The sequence below is a fragment of the Notamacropus eugenii genome, chromosome 1 (assembly GCF_028372415.1).
Source record: "Notamacropus eugenii isolate mMacEug1 chromosome 1, mMacEug1.pri_v2, whole genome shotgun sequence".
NCBI classification, from domain to species: domain Eukaryota; kingdom Metazoa; phylum Chordata; class Mammalia; order Diprotodontia; family Macropodidae; genus Notamacropus; species Notamacropus eugenii.
The window spans coordinates 583,524,165-583,549,097 of record NC_092872.1 but is presented as its reverse complement, the minus strand read 5'-3'; the positions used below and the strand labels follow the sequence as shown (position 1 = coordinate 583,549,097).

The following is a 24,933-nucleotide window of genomic DNA, read 5'->3' as shown; positions in this document are numbered from 1 at the left end:
CATACCTCCACATTCATTCTTCAGGTCCTACACTCCTTATGGGATGTGACAATCATAACTTCCAGTCTAGACAATCCAATACTCCCCATTACTTTTCTCCTTGGTTTTTCTTTCCTGTCTTCAACAAAGCAAATATCAGGTATGTGATGTACCTCTTATATGTTGGCAGGAAGAAAAGGATGCTAGAGGATACTGGTGGACTGGGGACAACAGGATCATGGCTCCCAGAATGAGAGAAATGACCCCATGACTTTGACTCTGGGTTCCTTTGTGGCTTTTATCCTTCACTAGCTGCAAAGCTGAGGGGAGCTAGTGGTGGAAACATGAATGAGGGTGTGACCATCAATTATGTGTACACCTCATTACAACCTTGCCATTTGTTCAGTGAAGAATCTTCATTATTGACCTTAATGCCTCCTCCCCAAATCCTTGACTTACTAATATCATAAGTTATGTTTGTGGTATTATTCAGCACTGAATTTTTCTCTATGTTCCCTGGGGAAAATTTCTTTTAATGTTAAAGGAAAGTAAGTCTGTGTAAAGAACTTAGGTTCAAGTCTAGCCTGAAAAATACCAGTCAACTAAAGAAATTAATTGTCTATATGTTAATTGAGAAATAGCATGATGTCTTGCAAAGAGCACTGGCCAAGGAGCCAGAAGGCCTGAGTTCAAGTCTGATACTAGTCATGTGACCTTGAGTAACATTTATTAAGACTCTACAATGTGCAGTGGGAAGCAGTATGGTATAGTGAAAGGATCACTGGATCTGGAGTCAGATCACAGTTCTAATCTCAACGCTGCTTCTGACAAAGCAGCTATGTGGCATAATGGAGAGAGTGTTGGGCCTGGAGGCAGGAAGACTTGAATTCAAATCTAGCCCTAGATACTGACTAGCAGTATGATCCTGGGTAAGTAGGTCACTTAACCTCTGTTTGCCTCATGACTGACCAGGTCAAGTCATTTACCCTCTCAGTGTCTCTGTTTTCTCATCTGAAAAAATAGGGAGCTACACTAGATGATTTCCGTGGTCCTTTTTAGTTCTGGCTCTATGATTCTGTGATGTCCAAGGTCCTCTCCAGTTCTAAATCATTTACATTCTCTGAGTCTCAGTTTCCTCATCTGTAAAAGAGCTACAACACTACTCTTCATACCTTTCTTATAGGGCATCCTCATTATGTGTAAGGATCAAAGTATAGTATAACACAAAAGTGTTGTCATTTGGTCCCCCTTTAAAAACATGAATCTACATATAAGGACCAGCTTACAATGTACATCAAATGGCTTTGTAAACTCTGAAACAACATACCTACATGCTATCATGGTGATAGTATTATGAACACTAAAACAAAAGCTCATTTTGTTTTTATATCCCCAATGCCCTACACACAGTAGATACATAATAAGTATTTGTTGAATAACTACTGGAACATGACAGGTGTTTCATTTTTCCTTAAATAATAATATTATTATAAAAATAATATAATAATATTTTGTTATTATTTACCACTCATCAAATGAAAAAATGGACTCACTTGGAATGCTTAGAAAGAGAAAAGAGGTTAGAAAAAGGTTAGAAAGAGAAAATGATCAAGAAAAGACAAAGTCTAGATCAGAAGTCTAGAACATGGTACAAAAATTTTGATTTTAGTTTCTTAAACTACTTATCATATTTGTTTATATTTACTTGCTTTTCCCTTTCTGTATTCTAATTCCTCAACTCTCATTTTTAAGGTATGATTTTTCTCAGAAAATCATGGCAGATTGTCATGAGTAGTAGCAGAAGTACCAACAGCTATTTGGAAGCCTTGGAAAAAAGCAGTTGATGAGCTGTGAATGATAGTTTGATGAAAATAAAATGGGATTTTTAGCCAGTATTCTCAGCTCTTCAGCTGCTTGTTTGAAGTCTCTAGGAATGTTGCTGGAGTTTGTATAAAGAGGGATAACTAGAATAAATTTACCTACAAAATTCCATCTTCACTTCAATCGTTTAGTGGTAAAATGTCTTCCAAAGATGAGTATGGAGAGGAGAGGAGAAATGACATAAGTGGAAAATATTTAAATGAATTACATACTCAAGTAAATCCAGTCTCAGGTTTTCTTGACATTAGAAAAAAGCAATAAAATGGGCAAATTGTTCCTTAATTCTATTTGGTCAGGTTTTCTTTCCTGGTGACTCCCAGACAGTTTATGGAAGATGACAAATCTGGGGTTTCTCCCTCACTGTTTATTTTACTGTGGACTGTCCTTTGTTCAAGGCATCTGGCAAGACAGACCGAGCATTCTCAGAATGTGGTCTCCTATTGATGGAATTGTTGGCACAATATTAGAGAAAAAGGGAACTGGAAGAAATCATTAAAATCCTGCTAATTCATCTCAGTGTTTTCATGTGAGACTTCTGAAGATCAGACCAGTGGTAATATCCCTGCTTTTAAATAATGATAGTGGACATTTATAAAGCACTTTTAAGGTTGCTAAAACACTTTAGGTACAGAAGCTCTCGTGTGTGTCTCACAAGCACTTTTGAATTAGACACTAGGTGTATTATTATCTTCATTTTAAAGATGAGAAAACTCAGATTCAGGATGATGAAGTGACTTAGCCAGGGTCTCCTGATTCTAGTTCAAATTCTGTAAAGATCATGAGAAATCATTTTCCAGAGCCCCTTTCCTCCAAGTCTCAACAGTTCTGAACATAAATAATCCTACAATCCAAAGGGAACTTATAGGATAGTGAATTCCTTTGTAGTACTATTATTGGGCATAGCACTAAGTCTCATCATGGTTGGGTTACATTGGTGCTCTCTTACATGACCTTATGATTGAAATAGGTTTTGGTTTCTTTTAGTGGGGAGAGAATCGATGGGGATAATTTGGCCCTTGGCATGTATGAATCCATACAGAAGCATGCATGGCATGAGAATGCAAATTATGTGTTTAAATTGCTTCCATGGAAAGACAGCCTTTCTTCCTCATGCTAATACAGACAGTTCTTGCTTTAGGTAAGTGGACCATTCAGCTGACCTCTTTGTAAAGTAATTTACACACACACACACACACACACACACACATAATTTGCCTAAAGAAGTAGGGGAGGGAGGCAAGGAGGGAAGCCAGAAGGGGGCCATGAGCCCATATAGGGCTGGTATATGTTTCAAGGACATGTAGGGGCCAGGGACAGAGAAGTGAGAGCAAGAGGAGAAACACACAGGGCTGAACCAGCCATGTGGGGGCCTGCCCAGAATGAGAGGAAAAATACATTTGGGGAGGGGGAAGCAGACTCTGACAGGAGAGAATGGGAAACATTCAGTGGCCACTGTCTCACAGTACCAGAGCTGGGGAGGAAGCCAGACAGCTGTGAGGCTGGACACTCTACAAGTGTGTGAGTGGAGCGGGACAAAGGTTTCTCTTGTTTAGTGCTGGAGGTCCGAAGCTAAGACCCCATCCAGGGGCTGTGGTGGTCTCTCCTTGCTTCTGTTCTGCTTTCATTTGGAGGGTTATCTTGGTTTTGCTTTATTTTGTTTGGTGGGAAGGTGTGAGGCTGTTGGAGTGACAAGGAATAGAGAATGTGCAAGAGCACAGTATTGTAGAGTAAAGCTAACATATGTATGCAGATTTATTTCAGAATTCTTTACATAAAGTCAAATGTGCATAATGCAAATTTATGTAAAGCAAGAACTGTTTGTACTTCGTCAACAAACAGATCATTTTAAAGTCATATTGTAGAAAGCTCTGCTGGTGGCTCTGTGGTGACACTGAGCCTGGAGTTAAGAAGACTTGAGTTCAAATATGTGTATGACCCTGGATAAGTCACTTAATCTGTTTGCCTCAGTTTCCTCAATTGTAAAATAGAGATAATAATAGCACCTACTTCACAAGTTTGTGAGGATTTGCTCTGGTAATATTTGTGAAAAAGGATTTAGCACAGTATTTGGTAGATATTAGACACTACCATAAATGCTCATTCCCTCCCTCCTTCCTTCTTCAGTTTGACTCACTGTCACTTGAATCCCATCCAATAGGAAATGTGCCTATTCCCTACAGACCACCCATGTCTTCTACACTTTAACTCTTCAGAAGCAAGGGTATTGGCTTGCTCTTCTCCCTCCTCTCTTGTGAATGGAAAATAAGGTGTATTCGATGCACGGGTTAACCAAGAAAGACAAAACAGGGAATCTGGGGTCTATAATTTTAATAATTTTCAACTAGCTACAAAATGTCAATCACGTCACAAACTGACAGGACACAAGAGGAATTTAATATTACATGCTGTAATGATATTTATCGCACAGTTTATCTATATTTCATTCATTTATATTATTTTTAAATTTTTCTTTATTAGCTACTAAACATTTCAGAGATTTGGTGTGCATAGCTCTAGATAAGCAACAGAAAACTGTACCAATAACAAACCACATGGGGAATAGCGACTAATAAGATACAGCCTTATAAAAATTACACCTCTGCACTGTTTCATAGTGTAGTCGTTTCCTCCAAAAGATAGTCATCAAAAGCAGCAGATAACCCCTATATTACACCCATTTGACATATTTTCAGCCAAACCCTTATTTTGCTGGCAATGATTAAATGGCGAGTGTCGAATCCATCTTTTTTTTTTTTTATTAAAAAAGAATGATTATGGCTAACAACTCTATTGACAGAAGAAAGTGCCACTATTTCAGTCTTGCTGGTATACCATAGTCCCAACAGTGTCTCAATACTGAGCATGCTTTTGTGTTATTGTGTGTATTTGTGTTTCTCGTTGTCAATGTGCTACTGCCATAGAAAGGTCTTGTTTAAGTAGGAGCCTAAGAATCTATTTATTTCTCATGCATAAATGCATAAATCACATCACTTTTAGTGCAATGCCTGTTAATATAATTCCACATTTGTCTAATCATGAAATCATAACGACAGATGACGGCCATGAAGAACCAAGGACAGCAAATTTTAAGTGCTTAAGAGCATGACACCTGAAGGAAGGCGCGTGGCAGTAGCTCCGTGGAAGGTCACAGTTGTACGAGAACAATACTGCATATTTAAAGGTTCAACAGCACATTAAGCATTCCTACATTGTTGTCATTCAGCAAACATCATTGAGGAGCAGAAGAAAAATAAAGTAGAACACATCATAGTGAGCCAGAGCCATCAAGTTATCACTATATACAATCTTGGGAAAGAAAGGTAACCAGAAAAGAAAAGGACAGACTACACAGAACAACAATTACAATGGGGACCGATATGTGCATGTGTGCAAACCTAGTAGGGAAATACTATGAGAAAAGCAAGACAATGCCATCTTCCTCGACAGCAGGGAGACAGAAGCACATTGGTTGGCGTTTAACCACTGCCCAGCATCTTTGTTGCACGTTGGTTGGCTTCATCAATCCTGGTTTTGTTGGAATCAGCCTGGAAGAAAGAGAAGAGGGGAAGGGTGTCATTAACACCAATGCAGTAATCAGGGATAACTACTTCGGATTGGTTTTTCTTTTTCTTTGTTTGAGGAATCATAAGTTATTCAGACATTTTTCTCTTTTTGACTCAGACACAGGTAGAAAATCAGCATTTCAATTCTTTGAGTTGCTTTGAGGATCTTTGATACTTCTCAGGCACTGCCTTCAAGGATACAATTCTGTGATTCCAACAGGGGTTTTCTTGGCAAAGGCACTAGAGTGGTTTGCCATTTCCTTCTCCAGCTTATTTTTCAGATGAGGAGACTGGGTAAACAAGGTTAAGTGACTTGTCCAGGATCACACAGTGGCTGAATTTGAATTCAGGAGGAGGAGTCTTCCTGATTCCTGGCCCAGTGCTCTATCCACTATGCCTAACCTAGCTCAATAAAGTTGAATAAAGATAAAATGTGACATCTTCCTTTTAACTCTTAGCTGATGTTTTTATTTGCTCTGCTAACTCTACACACAGAGAATTTCAGCGTTGGAAAGGACCTCAGATGCAATTTATTCCAACCAGTTACTGAAAAGAATTCACTCTAGAATTTACTTGATTGACTGTATTCATTCCCAGTATTCAATGGAGAAGAAGCAATTGATCAGATAAGACCTCTTTCTAATCAAGAATATTAAATAGGAGGTACTATTATCAGTATTATTCATTTAATTTGGAGGATTACTAATTCCTAGAAATTTTAAACTTTAAATACATATATATACAAATATATATACATATAGATATAGATATATAAATAGATAAATATAGATATATAGTATAAATATGGATATGTAATATAAATACAGATATACATATATTAAAATCATATTTATTCTAAAGTAAAATATCAATGATTTTATTAGCTGCATGTTTCTGAACTTACTTGACTCTGTCCACATATATTTTTACCACCAAACAGAGGTTACTATTTATTTGAAAAGTTTCCTGTAGTTTTTCTATTCAGGGTTTAAATTTATGCATCTATAAAATGATGATATTTGTTGTCACACTTTATGATTCTCTGTAATCCTAAAGACTTCCTTCTTGAGAGATACCAGTGGAGGAAATGAGACTTTTGATAGAAAGAAGACTGTAGGCCCAGGTCAGTGTGAAATTATTAGGCAGACTGAATAATATTTTGGAGGAATGGTAAGTCGTCTACCTTAATTTAAGTGTTGGTTGTATATGTGATAAGACTGAAAAAAAGTAATTTGGGAGAGAATCAAAGAACATGAAATGAGAGACCAAGCATTTTTTGCTTGTTTTGCTAAGCATTTTTGAACAAGACAGTGACAGGATAAAATCTGCATTTCAGTATATTAACTTGATAGAAATGTGTAGAATCAATTAAAAGATCTAGAGACTAGCGTCCTGGAGGTAAGTTTAGAGACATTTAAAAATACATAGGCCTGATGTAGAGTGGTGGCAGGGAAACTATAAAGGAGGAAAGAAAATTTTTTAGAGGTTGAATCAAAAGGATTTGATGATTTAGATGTGAGGTAAAGGAGGAAGTGAAAAATGACTCCAGGATATCTGTTCTTGGGAGCTGGCAGAATCATACTGTCATTAACAGAAATAGGGATGTCAGGAAGAAAAACTGGTTTTTGAGGAAACTGCTATTATTAGTTTTGAACACATTTTCTTCCAAGTCCTAATAGGACATCCAAGTTGATATTCAATAGGTAGTTTGGAATGTAGGTGTAGAGAATGGGAGCAGGGTCATTGTTAGAGCTACAGATTCTATGGTAGAGTCAAATCAGTATTAGATTAAGAGAGCTCTGGTCATAACTTTGCCAGTAATTCATCATGTGACCTTGGAGAAATCACTTCCCCTCTATTGACCCTAAAATGATGCTAGCTAACCACCATATTGTCCTCTAGCTTTAACATTCTGTGAGTGTACAAGTCATTCATATAGGCAATGCTGGAGGAGGGAGTTAGCAGATGGCTTGCTAGGCTTGGAAGTCACAAAGACCTGGGTTCAAATCTTAACCTCTACCTCTTTCTAGCTCTGGGATCCTGGGAAAGTTGCTTAACCTCCAGGTGCCTCAGACAACTCTATGGGATTTATCTCTTAAGACACAGGTGGTCATGGGATTGCATAAGCTTGTCATAGTAGTGGGCACAGAGAGTCAAAAGAAAAGGACAAATTATACAACAAAAACCTTACCACCTTAGATAAATCTATGATAAAAAGTAAATGCCCTGCACTGATTCTAAGACAAATGAAAACCTGCCTCTGATAACAGAGCTTTCAGAAAGGGCTCATCTTTTCTCCCATAAAATATTAATTTAAAAACATTTGAAGAGAAACCAAGGTTTTAGAACAGAGATGTAAGATAATTTTATGACAGTCCACAAAGATATTCTACAATCTGTCATGTTGAAGGATTGTATAAAACTGATGTCAGAGAAATATATTATGAATGACTGGATATAACCAGGATTAGTGTTGAGAGTAGGGTCATGACCCACGGATAGAAATATTAAAAAAAACAACCCAGCATTAAGGGCTTATTTCCTTCCCCTCTAAAAGCATGTTGAGTGTCCATCCATGCCTTATTTTCATGAGAGCTAGAAAAGTATTGGAGAGGGAGAAATGTGGCTTTCTGAATAAGAGACTCCAATGAATGAAATATGAATTTACATATATTGTCCCTGAATAGAAGAAGCAGCATGGCACAGCAGATAGAGAGCTGGTTTCAAAGCTACAAAGAAAATATAGGTTCAAGTCCCCCCCTTTGGCACATACTAATTGCGTGATCGTAGATACATCATTTAAGCACTCAGTTTTTTTAGGCAGTTCTCTAAGACTACAAATTGCCAGGAAGGTAGTCTGCATTTGGAGAAGGAGCTTTTTCACCCAGGAATTCCCTGTAATAGCAAAACCACAGGTCCAGTTTCTATCCCCATTCCTATTTCTGAATAGTCCATCAAGAGTTCAGTGCCGATTATGAATTAAAATCTGCCTGATTCATGTGGGAAATGAAACCTCATCGGAAGCCTTTGTGTTCCTAGAACTTCATAGAAATATGAAGTCAGTTTGGAATGTTATCTATTGTGATTTTATTATTTAATGTAAGTTTTTTAAAATGATAATAATAATAAACTTTATAAAAATTGTCAGACAAAAGTAGAAGACTACATGACCAATGAGGTGCAAAAATATCAAAGTGGTAATGCTACACAGGTATTTTCCCTCTATTAATAAGGCAGTACAATATGGTAAAAGTAACAATAGCCTGGAAGCCAGAAGCCTGGAATTCAAATGCTAGCTCTGCTTCTTACTAGCTGTATGACCTTGAGTAAGTTACTTTTTGTTATCTCAGTCGTGTCCAACTCTCTGTGACCCCATTTGGAGTTTTCTTGCCAAAGATGCTGGAGTGTTGTCATTTCCTTCTTCAGATCATTCTATAAATGAAGAAACTGGCAAACAAGGTTTAGTGACTTGCCCAGGGTCACACAGCTAATGTCTGAGGCTGAATTTGAATTTAGGAAGAGGAGTCTTTCTGACTTCAGGCCCAGCACTCCTTCCACTGCCCGATGAAAAATTTATTTTAATTTTACTTAACTGATTGTAGTTTTCTCATCTATAATATAGGGATAATAATACCTGCCCAACACACACCTCAGGATTCTTGTTAATACATATTCATATAGCATTTTGGCCAAGAAGATGATGGGATAGTGATATAGAAAGAATAACAGATAAAGAGTAGAGAACTGAAGGGCTCTACTGTTGTCTTCAAGATGTCAGAAGAACATGAAAAATGTTTCCAGTAATTTGGGGAAACTTCCTTTCACAGATTTCTGAGGAGATATGGATAAGAGTAACACGAAACAGGCAAGTATGGAAGGGGGATAATCTCCATCATTGGAGGGAATACCCACATTGATGAAATCACATTGCAGTATTGAAGGATACAAAGACATATTACATTTGAGCCTCATAACAACCCTATAATAGGAGATATTATTGGTATCATCTTTCTATTATGGATCAGGAAACTGAGGCTCAGAGAATTTGTGTGACTTTGCCATATTCACATAAAAAAAGTGTCAGAGGTGGGATTCGAACCCTCATCTTCCTGGTGACAAGCCTAGGAATCTATCCAGCATACCATCCTGCCCTCTGAACAAATGACTGGTAACAGATAGAAATGCATGGAGGCTTAATAATGATGCAAGATGGCTTTTCAGAGTAACTTTTCTATGCTGACTTCAAAGCATTAGAATAGATCTGACACTCCTACTTATAAAATGCCTACTTTACATTTTAAAGTCCCTCAGATTATAGGCACTACATTAACAATTTGGCATATGTTTTTAACAATGGGAGAATTGATAGCTATTACTTGAATAGCCAGTGTTTTATCAATCAAGATCTAATTTTATTTGGCACAGCATTTATCAAACACCTTTCCATGCAAGAAGATATATTTTTAAAATATAGAATGTATAGTACAGAACAGGCCAAAGTAAAGCTTTCTAAAATTTTTTCTCTAACAGTTCCTTTTTGATGTCAGTAGCAATTTCCTTGGTACTAAGAAAAAGAAAATTTAGTCCTATGAGTCAAAAGATTTAAAAACCAGATTTCCCTCTGTAACTAAACTGAATAATCATTTTTTAAAAAAAAATCGGAGAGAAATAAAAACTTCAGTATCTTCCAGGGATTTCATAATAGAGGCATGTCGCAAGATTCTAATAGATGAGATTATAATTTAATTGGAATTAAACCTACAAACTGGTTATTTCCTTGGAAATTTCAAAAGATTATACTCAATTTTCAGAGAGAGCTACAAGGGAAAAAAATTACTGCAAACAGCTATCAGTGCTTGTAAAAAATGTGACCTCAGTCCTAGAGTAATGCACCCTTAACTAGGAAGCAGAGAATTGGTCCTTTCTGTTGCAAAATTCCAAAAGATCAGGCTTATTACTTATTTCCCCACTTCTTGTACTGAGCCCCCCATTTTTAATAGCTAGGCCTAAAGTGGAAAAGTGGCAATACTTATTAGAAGCCACATATATCTCTGTTTTCCTTACCTTCTCCATGATCCTGTCAATCTGGCGGTTTTGTGTGTCAATCTCATTACCCATGTCCAGGGCCATATGACGAAGATTTCCAATGATGCCGCTCACCTGCTCCAGGTTTTCATCCATTTCATTTTCTCGGGCATCATTTGTTACCCTGTAACCAAAGAAACACTTCTTTTGAGGAAACCTGAATGAAAATACTCTGGATACTTAGGACCCAGAGTTGACCTGAAAAATACCTGTAGGCCATTGGATATCTCTGCTTTGGAGAACCTCTATTCAATATAGGGGGGAGGGCAATTTATCCCTAATTTATTAGAAAATAATCAAAGCATTGTACTGTGGCAGTCTCATCTCTGAACTCTTAAACATTTTTCTTTTTACTGATGTCATTTTAAAGTAGATGAAACTTTTTATCTGAGCATCATCAGTCATTTCATGCTTTCTCTTACATAGGATAACTGTCTTTTCTACTCTCAAGAGTTTCATCATATCAGTAAGAAAATTCAGCAGCAGTTGGAAAGACCCTGTTGAAGGATAATAACTGTTTCCTTTCTTATGTGTTTGTTAGTTATAGTCACATTCACATCACCGGGCTTCTTGTTCACTTGGGATGGAAAGGAATGGGAGAAGTAGCAATAATTGTAGGCCTCTCCTTATGAGGAACATTGGTGGGAGTAGTTGCTTGCATAAAGCAAGTTACATTTGCTTGTATTTAAATGCCAGGGTCTCTTTAGGTGGTCGGAGGATGATTTATTATGGAGGGAAAACCACTCAGACAATGTGTGTGTGTGTGTGTGTGTGTGTGTGTGTGTGTATACGCGCGTACATGTGCGCATATGCATGTGCATGTGTTTGTGTTTATGTTGGGTGGATAGGGAATGGAGAGAAAAGATGTTTAGGTCAACTGGAAGATCTTGCTTAACTTTTTGCATTTTTTTGTGGTTTAGAAAGATAAGTAGTCCAATTTGTGGAATAAAATGACTATATCTGCTTCAGAATTCCCTGGCTAGCAGAAGTCTTCACAGCACAGCCAGGATAGTTCAGTGATTTAGCAGTTGCAATTACTTACAGCATGTGTTTGTACATAGGCATCTCCCACAAAGAACCTTAACACCTTTCTGTGCAGTGCTAATTACCATTCCTAATGGATTATTTGAGCACAGAAAGTGCTCAGTTCTACTTAGATCAACAACCTATTCTGAAACCACACCCTACAACCAAGGCATGAAGTTATCCCATGTTGTTTGAGGAAAATTAGCCAGTCATTAACCATGATGACTATTACCTCTGGTATTTTCAGGAGCAACTGGAATGATGTCCTTTAGACATGTAGAAATACAACTTATTTTTTGCACACTTTTGCACATTTTGTACACTTAGGGGAATGCTGAGCTGAATTGGTTTGTCAGAGCTAACAGTGGTCTGACCATTGCAGAGTAGCAAACCTAAGTACCTGTCGAATATCCTTGTGCAACATCATGTAAAAAGGGACGAGTTCATTACCTGAAGAATATTTACTTATTATTAGTCCAGGTCCTTCAGTCTCCAAACAGCCGAGTTCTGTATAGGCTTGTCTTAGGGCCAGCTGTTGGTGACTGCCTTTGTAAACTCAGTGTCTCAGCATCGCCACGTATCTATATCTGTTGCTGTTTATAGACACTGTAGTCAGTGTTTGCTTACCTGAACTAAAAGAGAAGGTTAGTTGACAGGAAGCCAAGCCATAGTCTTTTTGGCATTCTCTGGATTCCACTAAAACATCACATAAAACTCATGAAAATACATTTGGAACAGAGGGTGAAGACATGGCATCTCCTGGCAACATGGCACCTCTTTCTAACCACTCTAAACCCAATAAAGCTCACCTGCGGATAAAACCACCACTGATGGCCATCTGCTCTCGTTCATCCACCACACGAGCAGGTTGGCTGGCAACAACTCCATCTTGATTATTGCCCCAGGCTTTTTTGTAAGCATCACTTGACTTAAGCCTATGCAAAAAAGAGGGTGAGTAACAGTGCACTGGGGGAGGAGCTGCTGAGCTACAATCTATTTCTTCAAGCTAAGAACTGAACCAAGCAAATGAGTTTCCAGTAGGGGCATTAAGAGTATACCGATATATCATAAACCTGACTCAAATGTTTGGCTGCCACCATGACCAGACTACTCAATGACTCAATTCCAATGGATTCAATTGCAGTTGTCAAGTCTGTAACATTGCCCAAAGGGAAGTTTTGGGATTAGCTGGTTGGATTTGACAGAAGCATAAAGGTAGCTGGAGGACATTCACTTTTATTTCAGTGACACGGTTATATTTTGAGACACAAAACACACACAAAAAACATACTGGCAGACAGACATGAAACAAGACTGCCAAGTATAGTGTGTACATCACATCACAGCAACACACTATCGTTGAGCAAAACAGATTTGGCTAAGTTTTAACACAGCATTATACAGAGATTCCCTGTTTTCCACATATATGTGTGGCCTCAGGGACACATAAGCCACTGACATTTCCAATGAGGCATAAGAGACACAGCATTGGAGGCTGGCTGGGGCGATGGCCTTTAGAGTTCTACTTAGGGCAATTTCAATGGTTTTCTAGGATAATATATCGGTACTTCAATACAGTAACCATACATCGAGAGTTGATGTACAAACCTTTGTCCACAGAGACAAAAAGTAAAAGAGGCATAGTGAAATGAGCGCAGGAGAAAAAGAAAAAAATACAAGCAATCTAGCATCAGAAAGGGAAAGTCCTCTACATCTTCTTCATGCACCAGCTACAGGCATGAATAGAAAGTGAAGCATTCTCACTAAGCACGAACTGCTCCAGTAGTTGACCATTCCCAAAATGCACCAGTAGTAATAGCCTTCCCAAAGAGCGAAACGCAGGCCAAATGTCCTCTTCTTTGGACTGGGGGCTAGGGTGGAGAGTGCTTAAGCCCTGGTACTTCCAACTATTCTGTGGGCAGTGACTGGCCTGAAGGGAGCCATTTTTCACTGAGCTGCCTTGGAGAGAAATTTAAAATCCAGGCATACCTGCAGGGCTCATAGACACATGTGCAGCATATTTGGGGGAGGAGGGTGTTTTGTAACTAAAGCAATCAAAGATGTTTTAAAGTTCTTTGCATAGAAGAAACCATGAACTTTTTGGAATAAGAGCAGTAGGAATTCTTTGGTTGATTCCAGAATACAGGAACCACACTGGCACAAAGTAGGCTACATTGTCTTACACATAATAGGTAGGTGCTTAATCAATGCTTGTTGAAGTGGATAGGATTGTTTTCAATGAGAACCCCTTTTCCCTTCATTAAAGGGCTGTGATTACATATGGAAGTGTCTCTGATATTCCCAGCTTGGGGACAGAGCACACTGGGGGACAAATTGGAAAACTACTCCAATAACACATCAGTGACTCCCTTCACCCATGTTTAGTTAGGCATGTGCAATTCCATAATTCTCGTAGCTGTCTGAATTTACTGCAGGCAAAGGTTAATTGTTTTCACGCAATATGGCAATGTCACAAAAAAAAAAAAAGAAAAAGAAAACTGTGTTTAAGAGAACTTAGCAATTTGCCTTGGGGTCTGCTGTATTGTGAACCCCCTGCCTGTGTCAGATTGTGTGAAATCCCAAGGACTTTGCAATGTTTTCTGCTATGTAAGATGTTTTGTACACCATCTTTGGCAACTTCGGGGTGGGGTGGGGTGAGGTGAGGTGGGGTGGGGAAGAACGCGTTTCTAAAAGAAGGCAAACTACTGCTACCCAAAATGCTGCACATACATTCACACTTACTGATAGGCATTGACTTGAGTCCTCAAAAACATGCTATGACAGGAAGATGCCCTCTGAATTCCAGGTGCACTACCACACACTGAATTGTGACACATGGTTTTCAAAGCTTCATCTACAAATGGTGGGGAACATTTAAGTCCAGCTTTGCCATTTAATTTGGGCCTCTTGTGGATGATCTAATTATTGCTTACTAACAAATGAAATCAGTAAGGGACATTTTAACATCACGAGGGTGCTCTTTTCAGTAGGGATTTCCTCAAACCTCCCTAGGGACACTTTTGAGGAGGAAGAAAGCCATTTGTGGAAATTCTTTATGAAGCCAACTTTTGGAGTCTTTGGGGGAAATTTCTACTGAAAATGATCTGCAATAAGATCCTGATTAACTGGAATGATGAAGGAATAGGGTGGTATGAGTAACCAAATTTCCTGGTTAGTTAAATGGAAGGAGAAACTCTTTTGTTTGTTTCCTTTCCAGTTAAAAATCTATGCTAAATTCATTAGGCTGCCTGACTAAGTGAATGAGCTCTGACTAATGAACACAAAATCTTTTGTTGGTGGTTGAGGAGCTTTCCGTATGTATCTCTGAGTTTTCAATGCCAAGACAAATTCTTGTTGCATAGTTATTGTGGATGTAGGAAGTATAAGAGAATGTATACTTACTCTAGTACCTTAGCCTGAATTTTTTTTTTCAAGGTAGGCACCATGTAAAAGTTGAAGATTTGTTTCTTTCTCTTAAAATTGGAAGACAGGAAAATTTGTGATTGATTTTGAGGGCTGCAGTTAGATAAGTTCCAGTTAATCAGATTTCATTGTAGATCATGCTCTAAAAGCAAGAGGTTTCATTTGAATATATCAATATGTGACCCTCTTCCCCTCCCAAACAGAAATGGGGTATTTTTAATCAGGCTGAAAGTTTTAACTTTAAAGGATGTGATGATTATATGATTGGATAGAAAGCAAATCAATTTTCATTTTAAAAGGCGGGAGATTATGAAGCTTTAGGATAAAAAGGATTTTTAAAAATAGGGAGTTGGGAGGGGTGAGGGGAGATCTTAGATCTGGTTTAATTTCCAAATGCATGGTTGACAATCATTTCATGCATTTGATCTCCCTGTCAGATGAGATTGTCTCAGAGAAACCTACACTACCCATTATATTTCCTCTGTTGCAAACTGTTACAACCACATGTCACATTTTCTGCTGCACTCAAAACAAGCTTTGAAGAATCTTGAGAACCATTTCATGTTTTGTGATGCCGTGCATGCAAAGTCTACACATTTCAACATTTCAGCCAGTGTACTGGGTATCTGATGAGGAAGAATTTTAAGAGGGACACAATCAATTTGTCACTCCTTAAAGGACTGATAAGTGCTCCTACGCTAGATCTCTATAATCTCAATCTGGGTCATGTCCTTCAAAGGTATTGAAATCTGTCCAGAAATGAAAAGAGAGAGCTAATAGTGCACTCTCAACATTCTATTATAAAGTAGTGGGGCCAAATTACCTACCATTTACTTTTGAGAACTGATCCCTAGCTTCCATATTTCTTATCTCTTCAACTTCCTCCTAGCTTTTTTCTGGACATAAAATTTCAGTTTCAAGGGCTGGGGAAAGTGATGTGGGAAATAAGTCCTGTTACCTGACATTCTTTTTGGAAAGGGCTCTGTCTTGGGGTACACTTTTTGGAAAATGTTGAAACGTTTACCAAGAAGAGGTGTGGACAGTGAAGCTTTCACTGCAGTATGCCTGATTTTTTGGATGCATCTACAATAACTCCCATGGAATTGTCTACACTATGAGATGAATGCATTGGAACCCGAACTGATCTCTTCTGCATGCTACATGCTCATCCTGCCCAAGTGCCCAGCAGGGATGAGCTTGACAAGGCTCTGAGATGGGCCTTGGGGCTCAAAGCTTCAGGCAGGCAGGCAGCACCTACTTGTTACAGGGACACACACAAAGCCCACAGAATTTTCCTAGGTCCGTCAAATTCTTTTCTGCTTCTTTCATGTCCTTATTGATTTGGTCCATTCCCTCCTCGATGCGTTCCAGTTGTTCTGATTAAACACAAGTATTTTATCCCCACAGAATGAAGCGGATGAAAAAGGACAAAGAAAAAAAAGACAAAACTTCAGACATTCACTTTGACAGAAAAAAGAAAAAGAAAACTGGACACCACAGAGCAGAGCCGGTACCCAGTACCTACTTGTTACAAGGACATATGAAAAGGCCACAGCATTTCCCTAAATCTTTTAAATTTTTCTCGGCCTCCTTCATGTCTTGGTTGATATGGTTCATGCCTTCTTCAACACGATCGAGTTGTTCTGGTCAGGACAAAGGGATGACAGGGTGGAATGAATTTTTTTTTTTTTTTGGATCTCCAACAGAACATGAGAAATGACTATGTTGAACGGAATTTCAGAGAGAGAGAAAGAGAGAGAAAGAAATTGACAATGCATTGTCTGAATGGATGCATTGCTGGCAGGAAGTATGCAGGCTGAGTGCTGAAGAAACCCTGTGCTGATGTGGAGTGAAGGAAAAAACCAAAAATGATGTTTACAATAGCTCTTAATTCAAACATGATGGGATGGCATTAGGTAGGCCTGTTTAATTCAGAATGCCTAAAAAACAGGGCAGTAACATTCACTTACTCAAATATTAGTGACACCCAAAAGAAAGAGAGATAAGGCATTATTCTTCATGCATTTCAATTGAATAGTTATTATAGAAAATTTGTTGAAATACTCACTTTTTTTTTTCAATTATTATGATGATGATCACTTTCAGCCAGGCAGTGGTAAAATAATAGAACCAACTTAATTGTGGGATAAGACTACAATGGTAATTGACTCTTAGCTCTCCCCCTTTTGGTACCTTTTTATCTACTGACCTTCTGGCTGACCTAGCAGTGGAGCATGTGTCTCTGTGGCACAATCTTTGGGTGAGAACACTTAGCTTAATTTACAGAAGCAGCACAGAGAGCAATACGAGTGTAATTTTAGGGGCCAAAACATTTGGATTCCAATCTAATTTCATTACTTACTTGATGTGAGATGTTTGGAGGCCATTTAATTCCTCAGCCTTTTGGTTTTCCCATCTCTAAAATGGAGGCAACTGGATACCTACCCCAGGGAATGTGGCTAGAATGAATGAAAACCCTGATCCATTTGGGGAGAGCTGCGAATCATTACACACTTTCTTTACTGCAGGCAAAGCTAACATACTGTCTCTATGTTAGGGATTGACTGCTATAAGAATCCCAGTTCTCATTTTTTAAGATAAAAAAAAATTGCCAAGGCAATCTAAATTAAAACTATACTACCAAAATGAGGCAACATTAGGTACACGGGAAGGATTTTAAGATCACTTTTAAGATGATTAAAAGAGAATAGCATTTAATCTTATAGTTTTCTAATTACAAAACCTAATTATGTTCTATTGCTTTCTTTCATTTACATTTTCATGCATGCATGCATAGGACTTTGAGTAATAGGTATGATTAGAATAAAATGAATAGACAAATACATTGAAAGCCTAAAGCCATAAATAATAATTTAAAAACACTTCAAGTGAAATTATAAGATGGCAGCCACCAACTTAATAATTATGCTGGAATGACCCCTGAATTCAAAGTGAAGACTGGAGCTTTGGAAAGGTAAATTGTATTGTTCCTAGTTTTGTATGATTTAAGAATGTTGATACCTAAGATGGATTCTAAAATGAATAACAGAATTCTCCTTCTCAGGCCTCTTTGTCAAAATTTTTATTCATCTGAACACTGAAAGCATATTTTGGGGGTTTTCCATCAGTATCCCCGGAGGAGTGCTAATAGAAATACTTAATGATGCAATGTTAATTCTGTAACAGAAGGTAAGCTCTTTGAGATCAGGGACAGTTCCATTTTTGTTTACAGTCCTGTGTGTCCAGGAAGTGTTCAATAAGTACCTCTCAAGTTGAATCAAATCCTTAATGCACCTTTTGTGTGGAACAGCTGTAACTCACTTTAAGAAAATTCTCTATCTTAATTTAGGAATTGGATAAATCAGACATCAGTTATTTGCATTACAAATAAATTATTCAATTAAGAAAAATGTTCCCTGCAGGGTAACTTTCAATAGTGAACTCCTACTCAGCAGTGCCTTTAAATGTTTATTTAAGATGAATAGTTTAAAGGAGAGAAAAGCAGAGAACCTTAAAGTGAAAATGTGAGTAGCCATTGCCAATTAAAGAGCAAAATTAAATTAAACAATAACTTGTAAGTTAAAATGTAAGTCATTACCATTAAATTTTTTTTCTTTTCTTTTTTTAAAAACAACCCTATTTTCAAAAAAACTTGCCAGAGTACAAGGTGAGGCATACTTCTACTGACTAAAGATTTTAAAGTTATTTTATAAAAACAGTTTTGGAAAATTTTTGTGTAAAGTTGAGTATTTATAAAATGTATCTTTGTATTGCATTGTAAATATCTTTATATTTCATTATGTCAACTCTTTTATCTGGACTACTGAAAAATAGGTATGGTATGAATAATCCACAATGCTTTTTATTTGTCTTTGAAGTACATTCTTGTTCAAGGCTCTGCTTAAGTTTTCACTTTCTTCGTGAAGCCTTTACTGATTCCCCTCTTCCAGCTGCTAGTGCTTTTTCACCCCCCAAAATCATCTTGTATTCATTTTTGGCTATGCCCATATATGAACTTTATCTCCTCTCCTTACATTGTAAGCTTCTCAGGGGCAAAGACCATTCATTTCATTCTTTACATCTGTATTCCCAGCACCTAACGCAATGTGGGGTTTAATAAATGTTTGTTGATTGATTTTTATGTGTATCTAAGACTGGCAGCACGGTATAGTAGACAGATGCAGGAAGCCCTTCATCCAAATACTGCTTCTGATACTAACTGTATGGTTATGCACAAGTCATTTAATCTCAGAGCCTCATTTTCTCATCTGTAAAATAGGGCTAATCCAACCTGTAGTATCTATTTCAGAAGTTGCTTTTTTTAAGATTCAAATCATATAACGTCCACAAAGTGCTAATATATGTAAAAATGTTTTCAAGGAGACTTTTGAATGGTCCTTCTTTTGTATGTGACAGAGTATCCCATTAGAAAGCCAAGCTCTGGGAGATACCTCCGTCCTTACTCAAAGAGACATTTGAGTTGGTGTCAACCTTATCTTTTCAAGTGATGAGTAGTACTTTCTTAGGGGAGTCATACCTTTAAACTATACTTAAACCATATATAAACTATATACATTCCCATTTCTTGGTTTTCCAGTGGAATATTCCAGCTTACAGAAGAAAAAAGTCCTTTCAGTAATTTGTTTCTCTGAGAGACAGTATCTTTCTTTTCTTTTTTTTTTTAAAGGAATATATAAGAATGAGAGTTCTCCTTCTAATATAAGTTTCTTAAGGCTAAGGAGGGTTTAATTCTTGCTATTTGCATCCTCAGTGCATAGCATACTAATTGGCACATACTAAATGCTTAATAGATGTTTGTTGATGGATTGAATGAGATTCTTCAAGTCCATTTGACTTTAAGTATCTATCTACTTACTGTGTACACTTTGTGAACTGTTTGCAAAACCAGTGGAATATCGAAATGCAAATGGTATGAACATCATTCACCATATAGTGGCAGGAATACAGTAGCCACTGTTCTCTAAAGAATACAGTTCAATTTAGTGTGATTCTGGTAGGTATACATATAGTCCTTCACAACTACCTGAGGCAAGGAATTCAGTATCTTGGCTAATCAAGCAAATCTTGCACTATCTCCTCATTGTCCTGATTTTTCAAAATCTCTCTCTCATTCACTTTCCTCTATAGGATCTGGCTCACATTTAATATTTTTTATGCCCCCCCCCCAGTCAATTGAGTTTCTGAGATGAAAACATCTGTACCCATCCAACAAGGTTAACTAAGCAGAAATGGTTAATTCTAATCAGGTCAAAATACATGAGAATTGTGCTTTTAGATGTTCTCTTTAATAAACAACAATAATGATTTATGAAGTATGGACCAGGGATCCTACTAATAGGCATCTGTAGCTATGAAGTGCATTTTTTTTAATGGCTAAAGAGATCATGTGTTGTTTTTGCTGTTTATTCCCTTTGGATAAGGCACATGGAATGATACATTATGTCCTGATTTTTCCAATATCCCTCCTCTTTTGGGAGATTTGATAAAATTAACAGGGGTATAGGCCTCTGAAAGCCGTGAAATGCTTGAGGATGCATAGTGAAAGTTTTCGTTCGGGGAAGACTAGAACAAGGAGAACTTTTGGCTAAGGAGCCTAGAACGGAATCTTGGCCTAATGTATTTTTCCTTTGATGGAGCATATCACAGACAAGGCCAGTAAAGAGGTTCTAGTTGTGTTAAATGGGCTTTAGCTAAAGGAAAATCCCTTCCCTCCTTCTCCCAAAGTTCTTTTAAGTCACTGAGCTAGTACTCTGTACTGCCACTTCACTTGACAGGGATGATTGCAAAACCTTCAGCTTGATGATGCCAAAAGAGTACCACTTTTCATTCATTGCTTTGCTTGGCATTTGTTGGGAGGACTGTTTCTGGCAACTATTATCTGTGACATCAAAGCAAATAAATTAATGAAAAGCAAAAAAACCAAAACCAAAAACAAAAGAACTCTGGAACTGGAGAGGTTAAATAACCATTGCATTATTAGCAGTTTCCCAAGATCAATTTCATGGGCTTTGCCCCAAAGACAAGTTAGTTGGAGAAATTGGAATTCCATGGCGATGTCTCAGGCTTGTGCTGCCCTGTAGCTGGACTACTTAGTCTGACCCAGAAACGATGATTGCAGTGCTTCCTTAAACCAATCTGCTCCTGCCTCTATGTAGAAATAGTTAATAATGCCATATATTCAGATATATTCTTCAGGCATAGATGCTGCAATTATTAAATAAAAAATGACAGAAACATTTTTAGGCAGTTACATGTCTAAACTAGAAGCTCTGAAGATGGCAAAAGCATAATTAAAATACATTTAACATGCCACAGTAATTACAAAATCATCCCATACAATTGTGACTTCTACTGGTTTATTATTTTAAAGTAAGCCTAATCCATCATTACAATAGAAATGAATTGTCTCACAGCCTGGGCAGTGTGTCTTCTGGAGGCTTTTGTGATATTTACTCTTTATCTGCTGCAATGTGCTAATCTATATATCAGTTTAAAGAAGGGATCTAACATTGGAATCTTATACTTAATATTGTGTGCCAAAATGGAAATTTCTTAGGTTAATGGTAAAAAATAGGAAACATGTCTTTCAGGTGCTTATTGAATTGTGTTGCAAATACTTATAGGTACACACATGTACATATTTGTATATACATATATATGTATATATTTTTTGCTCTGCTGTAATGGCATGAAAGTGATCCTGGGTTCTTGAAAGGCAAGAGTGGAGCACATGCTTTTTAGGTTCTGCCACTCTGGAAAGATTTTGAGCACATGACAATCCAGAGAAAATTTAACATGCATTTATTAAGCACCCACTATATGCCAGTCACTGTGCTATGAGCCAGGTGATGGACTTCATGCCTCTTTTCCCAATATAGATAGATCTAGGTAAGTGAGGAGGGGTTTGTCACTAGATTAGTTCCAGCATCTAAAAACTAACTAAAACAAGGGAATCACAAGCAGCATCGGTAGAAGGAGTACCAACCTTGATAAAATTAGTGATACTTGAAGGAGGGAAGTATGTTATAGAGTATAACATGCTTTAGGAAATCATTCATGGACTATGAGTTAGTATTTGGATGGAATTTTAGTCTCATCTTTTTAGATCTTCATGGGAAGAATATGGTTAAAATCAATCCTCCATTTACATTCTTATTGAACATGCTGCTCAGTTCCATTTTTATTAAATATATCTTGATTTTTTTTCATGGATATATGTTCTTTTGTTTCCAAAGATTGGGAAACTGTTCCAAGGAATATTTGAGATGATAAATAGCCTTTGAAAAGCACTTCATATAACACCAAGAAAACTCAACAGACTACCTTGTGGGACTAAGTGAAATCTGATAAAGATGTTTTGGCCCAGTTTTTAGAAATTGTATAGAAGCCTGAATAATTTCCTAATGCTTGAATTTAAAATAGTATTAAGATACCTCATTAGTCCACTTAATATGGATCCAAATGTGACATATGAAACTAGGAGAAAATAAAATCTATAGTTCTATTTCTTTGGTGGTATTTTCTCTAATAACAGCCTTGTGTCTGTAGCTCTTTAAAACATTACTGTATGAGTAGGTGAGTTGAGTCTAAATATCAGTGGGAAGAAGATAGGAATTTCAGCGTTCCCTTTCCCATTTTGTACTTAAGACACTACCATATTCAAAGGGTAACAATGCTAATTTTTGGGACTTGATTATTGTAAAATGATTTCAATAAAGATTACTGTGATAAAAATATGGCAGAATATTTTATGACTGTTAAAATGTCTCTAGTTCTATATTTGTCGATATCTTATTAAGGTTAATCATGTGGCATCCATGAATAGTTTCCAATATGTTGAGAGGCACCCACAGTGAGTGTTCAATCAAATTTTCCAAGGAATGAATTGGTATGATAGAAGGAAATGGACAATATGTTTTATAACATGATGTACGGGGCTACAAAGATTATGTGAGTTACTTCAATGGAAAAGTTAAGATGGTAGGGGATATCATGTTGTATCAAAATATTATTGACAATTTTAGCTAAAAGTTATTGTTAAAAAGATGTTAAAAGATTATTAAAAAGATTCAGTGCGGCCCCACTGAATATCTCCCAATGATATATTAACCAATCAAATATGAAGAACATGGCAATATGTATTTGTTTTAACGAAGCTATTCAACAGAATAAAGAAGGCAAGACAATGGAAGGATCTGGAGTCCTCTGAGGCACTCAAGTATATGCACATAAAGCTTAATAGTGAAACTGACTATATCTTTATATATAAATAATAATCAACAAGCTTCATCAAAGAAATAAATCACAGTTACTGAAGAAAAATGAACTTACCTCCTTGTTCATCCAACATAACCAAAGTTCTGATACCAGCATCTTTACTCTACATTCCAATAAAGGGAGGTTGTTTGAAAAAGAGTGAGAGAAAAGAGAAATCAATAAGAAAACAATTAGCCCTAGACATGGAAATGGAGTAGGGCAAAAGAAAAACGGAGAAAATGTGGCAAGAACTACAGACTCTTTTCAAATGTAATTAAAGTCCTGCATAGTGACCTGGTAGGAGAAAAGAATTTCTATACCAACTTTAGTTCAGGAAAATCCCTCCTTTGTATTGGAGCAGGCTTTTGAAAAGGTTTCCCAGTGTGACTACCTTTCATTCAAAAAAAACCAAATAATAGAATTTCTCCCAGAAGGGGAGAAATAAGCAAGGATGCCCAGCCACCCTTTTTCTTAAAGACTGTCAAATCTCAAAATACTAGCCAGTTTTGATCAGAATCCTTTATTCTACTCGGTGATTAACTGAAAAAAAAGCATGAATTTAAGGATTTTTTTTGAATGAATGGATCAAGGAAGGTATCAGAATAATTTCTAAGTCACAAACCTTTCATAACCATATTTTGAATCTATCTTTCAAGAATTTACTTTTAATAGAGAGACTTGAATAGAGGCTAATAGCAGATGAATTTTTTTTCCTCAGCAATTAAAAAATATTAAACTTTAATAGCTTTTAGGAATAAAGGAATAGTCCCTGTTCAATGCTGTTCATTTCTGAAGGATCAGAAAATAATTTCTGAGAATTCTGTCAATTTCTTATAATAAATTCTGTCAAATTCTTTGGGGAATCAGTGAGGCTAACTGTACTCTATCTGTAAATACATTTAGATCTGAAAAGCATATTTATTTGATAAAAGTTTTCAGGTGCAGTAAATCAAGATACATGATGATTAGTTGATTTCTAAAGGTTAGTATTGACATCATGATCCCCTGTCAGCAGTTGGCAGCAATTCTGGGATAGGAATCTGCTTTCTCACTCTGTTTGGGAGTGCCTGTACTACTAATACCCAACCAATATTCCAATCAAGCAGCCATGTTTGTTTGAACACAGGGTAAATAAACTTTCTCTATTCTACACTAACTTACATTTTAAATAAAAAAAAACCCTAAAAATCTTGTTTATATTAATTCTGGCACAGTTCCAGCTATATTTGATGAATGAGGGAAGATAAGGAAAATCAGATGGCTTCTGTAGGTATGGATGGAACAGAGTTTTGGCCAGTAAATAGGATATTTTTAGATGTATCTCCCAAAACACTTTCTCTCCTGGGGCCCTATTCAGATCTAATCAAACTGATTACTGCTCCAAGCCATTATATTGGGGATAGCTTATGTGGAATAACTTAATGATACCAACTTGGATAGCCATGCTTTAAAGTATCTTCATTTGGGGGCCATTCCTCTCCTGTGTTTATTTTGCTTTGAAAACCATTGATGTTACTTCACATTTGTTCATTTTGGATCTAACTGTGATAAGCTCGGCATGTTATCCATAAAGTTTGGTTGTCTATGGCTTGTCTTGATCTTAAGCTATAGAAACAGACACCACCAGGTCTGATTCTTGACTCTTGTGTTAACTAGCTGTGATCACTTGCAAGTTACCTAACTACTCTGGACTTAAATG

General features: G+C 37.1%; 2 protein-coding genes across 3 annotated transcripts in view; one reads left to right on the top strand and one right to left on the bottom strand.

Moving 5' to 3' along the window:
• The window catches only part of MKKS (MKKS centrosomal shuttling protein), a 171,281-nt gene that overhangs the window by 140,575 nt on the left and 5,773 nt on the right, over positions 1-24,933 (top strand). The gene's annotated exons all lie outside the window — the stretch shown is intronic.
• SNAP25 (synaptosome associated protein 25) overlaps positions 4,174-24,933 on the bottom strand; it is an 89,137-nt gene continuing 68,377 nt past the window's right edge. Inside the window, exons 4-8 of one of the 2 annotated variants that reach the window (XM_072634459.1) lie at positions 23,310-23,358; positions 16,483-16,600; positions 12,344-12,469; positions 10,488-10,632; positions 4,174-5,405 (exon numbers count right to left, since the gene is read on the bottom strand). In XM_072634459.1, the coding sequence (XP_072490560.1) occupies positions 5,337-5,405; positions 10,488-10,632; positions 12,344-12,469; positions 16,483-16,600; positions 23,310-23,358 (507 nt within the window). In that variant the 3' untranslated portion in view covers positions 4,174-5,336. Of the gene's footprint in view, positions 5,406-10,487; positions 10,633-12,343; positions 12,470-16,215; positions 16,334-16,482; positions 16,601-23,309; positions 23,359-24,933 lie in introns of both variants that reach the window. The other variant, XM_072634458.1, reaches the window with a different exon arrangement.